The 10,457-nt window shown below is 35.6% G+C and overlaps 1 protein-coding gene across 1 annotated transcript; it reads left to right on the top strand.

Annotated features, from left to right (window-relative positions):
* Window positions 1–1,981: 1,981 nt before the first annotated feature.
* LOC131600443 (flowering-promoting factor 1-like protein 2) lies at window positions 1,982–2,970 on the top strand. Its single transcript, XM_058872606.1, has one exon. It carries the CDS (start codon window positions 2,312–2,314, stop codon window positions 2,639–2,641), a length of 330 nt encoding a protein of 109 aa, XP_058728589.1. The 5' UTR covers window positions 1,982–2,311; the 3' UTR covers window positions 2,642–2,970.
* Window positions 2,971–10,457: the final 7,487 nt, after the last annotated feature.

The raw sequence follows: 10,457 nt of genomic DNA, 5'->3' as shown, positions 1-10,457 counted from the left end.
GGAACAATCCAGCTGGTGGATTCATTAAATTAGGCGAGATAGTCCAACAACGAATCTGATGGATCCTATCATATGTTCAATAGGTTGATGGTGGACATCTTCTTGTGACTATGAACTGATGCACAACTTTCTTTACCCGCTCTTGATAGCTGGCGATGGAGGCTCGGGGTAGGCCTATATACCATCACATAGAGGCGTTCCTGAATGTTCCAGACAGCAGATTACATTCAAGGGAGTCAGGTGCTCCAATGATGGCCAACTTATTTTGATGGAGGCAACGTGTACATAGGGATCACTACGTCCATCAAACATGGCCAAAGAGGGAGTTTTAATCCTTCTGGGACGGGCGCTTCTCATATCTCGCCTGAGAGTGGCTGGGGATATAGCACTTTTGTCTCCTTTAAGGGATTGGACTCTTGTTGGCGTTGTTTGATGTTGTGGACATTGTCCTCTAGTGTACAATTCTGATGTCGCAGTTCGTCCATGGCAGCGCGCATCTCCTCCAAGACGTTGACATCACCGCTACCACTAGTATCCTCCACCGTAGGGGATGAAGCTATTCTATTAACCATGGCTGAGAAAGGCTATGTATAGGAGTGGAGCAGTGAGTATGTTGATCATGATAAAGAATGTGTGGCCCAAGTTATTTTTATCAGGGCCCAATGGTGGGCGCCACTGTACTAGTCATAAAATATACGCGTGCATGGTATTTCTACTAGGATAGGAGATACTCATAGGCCTTAGTAGGTTTATAACAATTTAGGGTGATTAGAGATTTCCTACAGTGGAGGGAAGCCATGTGTGGTAGTTTTACGATAGTTTTAGAGGGCTTGCTCACGTGAGGTGAGAGGCTCTGTATTTTAGCGTAGTTCTTAGATATGACTATATCGGTTAGGGTCTGTTTATTCTCTTACTGGGGGAGAAGTATTTATATAAGCTTTTTGGACCTAGGATCTAGAAAACTCTTAGAGGCAGTAAATGCTCCCCCCTTGACTAGGGAAGATTGTTGACTACCTACCTTTTAGAGAATCGTGGTATGACCCTTACTTATATTCTCTTGTGACTAATGTGAGGATAACGGTATCATACATGTCACGTGTCCCAAGGGCGAACCCCCATATTTTGTGAAGGTGTAGCTCGGACGATGTCATGCTAGACGAGGATCTTGGCGTCGCCCCAGTTTAGGACTCTCATAAATATAACACTACATATACAAATATAAAAAAAATTATTAAAAAATGCAAAGAAACTATAATATGTTACAAATATAATATTAAGAAAATCTTAATTATCACATTGGTTACAGATAAAGGCTTCGAAGAGTTTATATAAAGTGATAGTGCTCATCTTACAAATCGATTTTGTAAGGACAAGTTAGATTAAATTTTAATTTTAATATGGAATCCGAGTTTGATCGAGTCACGGACCATTCATTATTTATATTCATGCAACAAACTCAATAGTGTTTGTCGTGAGAATGTGTATTAAAAAATGATAGTCTTGAAAAAAATATAAAATAACATCATCATCATCTCATAAGTCGGTTTTATAGATATGATTTAAGTCAAACTATAATTCTAATAAATAAAATTTAAATATTGAAAGAAACATTTAATAACATGTATAAAAAATATATGAAAAAAAAATCATATGTCTAGGATAAAATCTAATTATGGAGAAATAAATTATTGAATACCAATTTCAAATAACTATTGCCTCGTTGAAAATGATATATAACCACCTCACATACTCTAAAATTGGACTAAACAAAAAGTACTAAAAATTGCCTTTAAGGGTCTCCAATTATTCCGAATGATGAGTACCAAACACAAACGGGAACACCCATGACAATCTAAAATTGAGTCCCCACAATCTTCACGTGGACATCTCGTGTGACTATGTGATTGATCCACAAATTATTGTAGCTAACTAGATACCATTTTTTTCTCCTCTATTTATTTTTTGTCAAATAAATAAATTAGATTCCTTGTCCTCCCTCCCTACACTGCACAATCCAAAAGCAATGAATCATCAATATTAAACCAAAAGAAGATACTCTCTCCATCAAACCCAACAAGTACTTGTGCAAACCCTACGGTCACCCCACAAACCTATAGATTCTATATGCCAAAGTGAAACATACCCCATATACATCACTTTCAACTCTTCCACTTCAAAAAAAGATAGAGTATCCTCCCTTTGTTTTATTTTAGTCTCATATCAACTTTTGACACATATATATACCCTTCACACCCCTCTCATAGTTCCTCAACCAAAACCAAAAAAAAAAAAAACCTTCATTCTAAAAAAAATGTCTGGAGTTTGGGTGTTCAAGAATGGCGTGTTTCGGTTAGTAGAGAATCCTCAGGCGGAGGCATCGGAAGGAAGACATGGAAAGAGGAAGATGTTGGTTCACTTGCCGACCGGAGAAGTGGTAAATTCTTATGCTTTTCTTGAGAGAATATTGGTTGGTTTAGGTTGGGAAAGGTACTACGACGGAGATCCTGATTTGTACCAATTTCATAAACACTCTTCTATTGACCTAATTTCTCTACCTAGAGATTTCTCCAAGTTCAACTCCATCAATATGTATGATATTGTCATAAAAACCCCTAATGTATTCCATGTTAGGGACAAGTGATGAGTTTTCATGCTACTATGAAGTTTGTGTGGTTTTATATACATATATAATATAGCTAGAGTTTTATGGAAACTCTAGGGATTAAGCTTGTTGTTTTATTTTTGGTTTATGTTCATAAGAGAGGGGAATAATAAGTAAATTATATTTATAGGATGAGTGATGGTGTTGATGAGTATGACTAGTAGTGTATATTTGCTTGGAGTACTTTTTGTAAGATATTGAGTATTGATTTCTAATAATAACTATACTTAACACACGAAAATCACTAGTAATAATATTTTTGCACTTAGAGGTTTTTCAGTGAATCAATTTAATGGACATTTTGTTACGTGACCACATATTAGAGTATATTAATTTCCTGGATATGGAAAGGCCAATTCAGCATAAACTGAACCCATCAAAAAAAAATATCAGCATAGAGGTTCAGTTTGGTGAGCATGATTTGATTGTTACTTTTGATGAGCATGGGGCCACTTGTTCCTATAATTCCCATGGGTTATCACATTCCAAAAGGTGTGAAAATTAGTTTATCATGTGTCTATCTTTTGATCATTTTAACGTTTGAAGTATTAGAAAGCATTGACATATTGACATATTTGATAGAATTGCACACAGAATTTAGACCGTTTTGTCCGCATTTTTATCGATAGTGGCTCAAAGTTTTAATCTCACACTTTTTTTTTTAATTTATGTGATCGCATACATTTATTAAAGATTTCTAATTTTTAAAGTATTTGGCCTCAAAATGATGACATAATATAGTCAGTGACTCTGTTTTAATATGTTATAAATAAAAGCTATGGCATATTTGTGAATTTATATGTTTGCCGGTAATGACGAGATTTCAAGGTGTTGTCAAGGTTTTGTAAAGCTTCATTGAGATTGTTTGAGAGTGTTTCAAAGGGAAAATTGATGTTTTTCCTTATGCTGTTGGTCTTAACCTTTAGTACTTTTGATACTTGTACAAGTTTGATGCAAGAATCATGTATAGGTGTCTTCAACAATACTTTGTTAAATAATACTTCCTCCGTCTCATAATAAGTGTCTTATTTAAGCTTGGGTGATTCTTGAGAAAATGATTAGATATATTAATAAATTTAATTTCATTTACTAAAATATCCTTATTTATTATAGGTAGTGGAGTTGTGAAAAAACGTGAAAATTAATATATAGAGGCATAATAGTGAAAAAATAATAAATATTACATTGATATTCTAAAGAGATATTTATTTTGAGACATAGAAAAAGTACAAATGAGATATTGTACATAATAATATGACAGAAATAAAACTAAAAGAACAATAATTCGGTTGCGTCATGTTACTCAATTGACATATCTCTTTACCACTTTTAATTACACCGTGAAAAACTTTTATGTTTTCTTTGGACGTAAAAAAATAGAAATAAAAAAAGAAAAGGATTGAATATTAAAAAATAAAAGAGATAAGAAAATGAATAGAAATCGAAATGATTTTATAGTTATTTCGTAAGAGTGAAAGTGACGAGAAAGGAAGAGATGTGTTTAATAGATGATATATATATATATATATATATATATATATATATATATATATATATATATATATATATATATATATTGTCGATCATATTGATTTTCAATCAACCACTTTAAGAGAGGTATATTACTTCCAAAACTTTCTAAACACACGAGAACTCTTTTGCAGATAAGTACATAAGATCCAAACTCCAGATACATTCAATGGCTTTCTACATTTCACGACTAACAAATAGCAGGTTGTTATTTCCTCTTCATTATATACAGATAGCGCTCCATTTCAGGTACTTAGTTTCAATTTCAATTCACTCTTCTCATTCACACACTGACTTGAGCGTAAGTGTGCTAACATTGTAGGTCATCCTCCTCTTTGTCGTAAAGGAAGCTCAGATTCTCTGGTATCTCTGATCTTCACTTCATTTCTAGTTCTAGTACCGAACAATGGCGCCATTTGTAGGAATCAACTTTTGATTCCCATTTTTTCCATAATTTCATGTTCGCTCTTCGATTCGTCGACTCAAAACCTTTTTAGGTCATCGAATCAAGAGCTCTTGAAGATGAACACGAAGACCTATCGGGTTCGATCCAACCACATAGCATATCAACTTTGATCGTTCAACCTCCTCCTCCCTAAGGTGTTGTGAATCAAGTAACAAAGACTCCATTGTATTCAAATTTGCTCCAAGCTCCTCAAATCATTGGCTTTATTCTAGCACCTTCAATTAGACTTCCAATAGAGCCTACAACATTACATCTTGGAGCCTTGGCTGATTCCCAACTAATTCAAGCCAACCTTGGGTGCAAAGCACCAATAAACTGCTAAATAGTATGTACAAAATTATTCGATAGATAATTTCACAGGCGATAGAAGAAAAATTGCTTTGTCTCGAGGAATGCTTGCACAACACGCCACCACGAGGAGTCACTTCTCAAGAGGCTATGTCTAAGCGAAGCTAGGTTGTCTCTCTTGAACCGACTGCAATAGAAGAGTTGCAACTCCAAAGTTGAAAAATTACCAAAGGAGCATGAAGCGTCAGAGTCCTCCCCCAAAACCCCGAGGGAGAGTGTTGTTGCGGTAAAGAAGCAAGCAATAGTAAGTATTTTTGTTTTATTGTCTCCACAGGAATTAGTGTAATATCAATTCCGTTCAACAGTCGCTATGTTTCTAAGCTTGGGTGTGCAAGTTGTTTACATGTATAAGATATAGAATATAAAAATGGAAAATTAAAGTTTTAGAGAGAATAGAACTTTTCAAGATTGAATTTCATTCCCCATAGAATATTCATTTTATCAATCAATTTAATGCAATCTAAACATTCATCAATATCATCACGTATCGCTCACAATAGAGTTTATGTCTAAAGCAACTGTTGAAGTTTCAACCTTATTGTTTTATCGGAGATGTCTCGACCTATCAAACAATATGAAAGCATTAGGAACTGATACTCTCGTGAATGTTAAACCTAAAGATATGTCTAGCATTTAGAATCTAACAGAGGCAAATGTGTCCTCAATATTAAATTAGGCAAAGATTACAAATAACACCATAATCAATAAATACCTATAATAATATGCATTCTCATAATCTTAGCATGTGAACAAAGTTAATCATCTCTATAATCATATATCACTCGTCAACACCGAATATGTCTAGAGCAGCGTTGGGGGATTATACCAGTTCGTTATTAGAAGATAAATCAACATATTAAACAACAAGCAAACATGAAAAGCTGATACAAAGTGAATATCAACATCAAAATCTATGTCTAGAGTTTGGTTAACGACGGATGATTAATCTTCGGTCAATAGTTTGAAATTCATTTCTCAACACAAATCAAACATGTTATGAAAGAAGATTAGCATCTATATTGAATCAAAAAAAAGTTCACAATACAAAGCTTAAAAGAAATACATACAACTATGGTGAAATCACACAAATCCCAGTAAGAAAAGGTTTAATACAAAGAGAAGAAAGAATATGAATCAGCCCCAACCTTGATATCTTAACAATCAACTCGAATCCAACTTCCAATCTTGAAGATGCACCCTCACTTGTTGATTTCTAAGCATCTAACACTCCAAAATTGGTGTCTCACCCTAATATATGGTCGAAACCCTAAAAATGGCGAAACCCCTCTATCAAAATTAGGTCACACCCTAAAAATATAATTTAGAACTCTATTTATACGAGTGAGAAATTGCATATTGCGCTTAGCCCTGTCAGAGCCTGCTAAGCGCGCTCCCACTTGAAGCATCAAACCGCCTTAAATTGCGCTAAGCGCCCAATTTAGGGCTTAATGCGCTCACCTCGGTCAGCAAAATTTCTAGTGCGCTAGAAGTATGCTAAGCCTACTCTGCAGCTCCTTATTTCCTTCCAAAAATGAATCTTGAAGCTTTATTTGTGGTTCCAATACCCAATGCTTCAACAATGAGATAAATCCTACAAATTGAACCAAAAATGATTAATCTATACAATATTTACACGATAAAACTATAAAGTTAGTATTTATAATAAAGTTGAGGTTTTGACATATTAATACAAAGAAACAAGTAATAAGAGGCACAAAATACTACTAATAATAACAATAATTGAACACTTATCAGAGAGCGAGGTAGCCATTCTCCTTTCTCATAATGAGAAGAAATTAATTCACCGAAACAACAATTGAACACTTATCAGAGAGCGAGGTAGCCACTCTCCTTCCTCATAATGGGAAGAAAATAATTCACCAAGCAACCAACAAAGCATCCTCTATGCACCTGGAATTATGACAGCAGAATATTGAAATCCATGGAAAAGCCTCCCAAGCAAAAAGAATACAATGGAAAGGGAGATTTGGACGAGCATGTGGAACTCGTTAATGATCAATTGAATTACTTAAGTTTCCATAGAGTCTCCAAACGCAAGTTGTTCTGGCTAACTCTGGTTGGGCTAGGTATGTTATGGTTCAACGGTCTGTCAGACGGGAGTATCGAGTCCTGGATGGATTTCGACGAAAGATTCATTGCTCAATTCACTTCCCGAAAAAGGCAGCCAATGACAGTAGTTGCTTTGAATGGGGTTATTCAAGGGAAGAATGAGAGTCTATGGTATTACATCGAGTGATTTATGTAAGTAGTTATGGAAGTATATGGAATCGAAGAAGGTCTCAAGTGATAGATATTCGAGAGTGACCTTCTACAAGATCTTCCCTTCATATTAAAGCTAGGAAGGAAAGGAGCATGAACCACACAGGAAATGTTGAGCATCGATAAATATTACATGATCCTGGAAGAAAAGCTGAATATCTAGTTTGAAAACCCCGCTTCCACTGACATCAACTCTAGCCGCTAGGAAATAAAGGAGTCACGTCGATGGAAATATGAGTCTGATTCAAAATACATGACTGGTATGATAAATACACCTTGTTGAATGTATTATGGGAAAATATCTACCAAGACTATGCTAACATAGAGTTTCGAAAGTGAGGAATCAGAATCCCATTTCCCACCTGAGATTCGTACATAACAGACAATACCAACTATTGTCGCTTTCACAAGGGACATTGCTACAACACCGGCGACTGTATCTAACTGAAGGATGTCATTGAGGGGTTCATCAAGAGAGTCTAACTTTTTGAGTATGTGAAGAGAGAAAAAAGAGAATGGGAAAAGTCTCCCAAGGGTAAATCTCCCTAAAAAACTATCGACGCTTGGACCAGTAGTGAAGATAAAGAAGTTAACAATGAGAAATTCCAGTATATTACTACCATCACCAGAGGGACATCTAGAGCAAACCTCCCCTCCAAGAGGACCATTAAGAGAAATATCAAAGGGATGTCGGTCATCTATAGAAAGAATGGCAGTGAGTCAATGGAAAGATCAGGTCGACCTATGTTAGGGTTACGAGACTCTGAGAAGGTGGATGGACTTTAAAAGAAATCTTCCCTTGGTGATTGCATTTATAATTGGGCAGTTTGATGTTCTCGAATTATAATCGACAACGGTAGCTCATGGGGTATCATGTATTTTGAACTGTTTAAAAAGATGAGCCTGGAAAGACGGATTTCATGGTTATATTAAGGTTCATACATACAAGCATTCAATGGTACGACCATCCATCCTAGGGGGTACTACGAGCTAATAATATCAATAGAGGAAGGGAAATATGTTCGGTTTTTTAATTCGCAATTCCTCATGGTCCCCTCTAGGAGCGTCTACAATTGCATTTTAAGAAGACCTTTCATGGCCACCCTGCATGTAGTAGTCGTGCCAATACACCTTAAGCTCAAATACCATAATCTTCAAGGGGAAACGGTCACTATCAATGCAAATCTATAGGGAACAAATAGAATATATCAAACTTTTCAGCGAGACCAAGGAAAAAGAAAGGAAATGAAAATCAACTTGGCTTCCTTAACCGACCAGCTCAGAAGCATGGACATTTATCCCCCAAGAAGTGGTTGAGAAAATAAAAAGAAAATAGAGAGAATAAGCGGCAGCTAGATTCTATTACCATTTTCCTCGTAGGTAGGATTAATTGTCAAATATAAATAAAATGTTGTAAGTTCTAAAATATTCATTTATTTATGATTATGTTCAGTAATAGTGATTTCGGTGTATGACAGAAGGAATCGAGGCCCCAATTTAAAAATTCAGGGGTGTTGTCGTAAACCTCGTATGCGTGTGCTTACAGAAATCAATATTCCACAGCGTAAATCACATGCACAGAGAAAGTCAGAGGTGTTGTCGCAAAAAACCATGTGCGAGCGATTGTAGTAATCAATTCCTTACCTCGTAAAGCATATGCACAAAGAAAATAAAGGGTGTTGTCGCAAACGCCACGCATGTGTGACTACATTAATAAATTCACCACACTATAAAGCATTGGAAATAATGGTACACCTCCTTCTGGAAGCTATCCCCTCATATGTCGTGGTGGGTTGGCCATACATCGACCTCGTAAGTCTGCACTGAATCTGAAGCTCTACTTTTGGAATCACACAAACATACATTGAATGGGTAAAAGAAAATACTTATATATTTCTCTATTCAAAATATATTATGTTAGTTCCATGGTTTTGTGATTGACATAATTTTTCTAAAACATGGTCTTAACTGATGTTAAACAAGACGTTGAAACATCTTGACCTACTATCATAACAATTTCAGTTGTTATGTGCTTTGGTAGATGTTCTGCCAGATGTTGTGACATGCTAAGGACTTGCTAAAACTAGTTTTGCAAGAATTCACAAAAGGAAAATCATGGGTTCAATAAAGGTTAGTGTTTTGAGGGGAGTTCAATTAAGATGGACATGTGTTCTCACTCTTGAAGCTTTTAGGCAAGATAGTTGAGTATTGTTTTTTATTTAAGCTTTTAAGCAAGATTAATTATTGTTCTTAGTTAAGGTTCTTGACTAAATATTGTTTATTTGAAAGTATAATTTTTTTTTATTTGGTTCCTCTGGTCACGGGGTGTGTGACTGTTTTTATCAATGAGGTGATTTGAAGTGAGATGTTGATTTCTCATATCTAGATGTTAAGTTTTATGTAGAAGTTGCACTAGGTAGTAATTAGCAGAAAAAGTTGTAAGTTGAGACTGTTTAGGCTTTGAACTACTACTGATAATAGTGGATTTCCTTTCTGGCTTAGTAGCCCCTAGATTAGGTGTTGTTACACTAAACTGGGTTAAAAATTAAGTGTTCTTTATCATTCTGCAAGTTTATTTTAGTTTTGATATTTGTGTTGTCTGTCAGCAGATGTTATAACATTTGTCTTGACATTGTGTGGTGTTAGGACATCTGTCTTGACATCTGTTTTGTAAGTGTCAGAATTTCAATTGGTATCAGTGTGGACGTCCTGTTCTTTTTACTGGGTGAGCTCCAGAGAGAATATTTCCCGGTACTATCGATAAGGAAGGAGGATACAACAACAAACCACCTCTGTTGGATGGTTCAAACTATGATTGGAGGAAAGTCACAGTGGTGGTTTTTCGGAAATCCATGGACAGCAAGGCTTGGAAGGTTGTTTTAAAAGAATGGGAGCATTCTGTTGAAAAAGAAAGAGAAGGAAATGTGTCCTTAAAACTGAAGAAGATTGGTCTGATGAGGATGATAAATCTGCTCTTGGGACTAGATAAAAGTACAAGAAAAGAAACACCCATAAGCAAAAATGAACGAACACCCAACCAACCACCAAGAGAAACAAAAACCAAGAATAACACCCACACAACGAAACTCCATCCAAAGAAAATCAACTAGAACTTAGACTTCCAAACCCACCATCAACAAAATAGAAAATCGCAACAACACTAGAAAGCAC

Source organism: Vicia villosa, linkage group LG4 (assembly GCF_029867415.1).
Source record: "Vicia villosa cultivar HV-30 ecotype Madison, WI linkage group LG4, Vvil1.0, whole genome shotgun sequence".
Taxonomy (NCBI): domain Eukaryota; kingdom Viridiplantae; phylum Streptophyta; class Magnoliopsida; order Fabales; family Fabaceae; genus Vicia; species Vicia villosa.
Note: the sequence above shows the minus strand (reverse complement) of the source record. Positions and strands in the feature narration are given on the sequence as shown.

What these genes read in the sequence shown, in the direction of transcription:
- LOC131600443 (XM_058872606.1), top strand. Translation starts at nt 2,312, where the DNA reads ATGTCTGGAGTTTGGGTGTTCAAGAATGGCGTGTTTCGGTTAGTAGAG.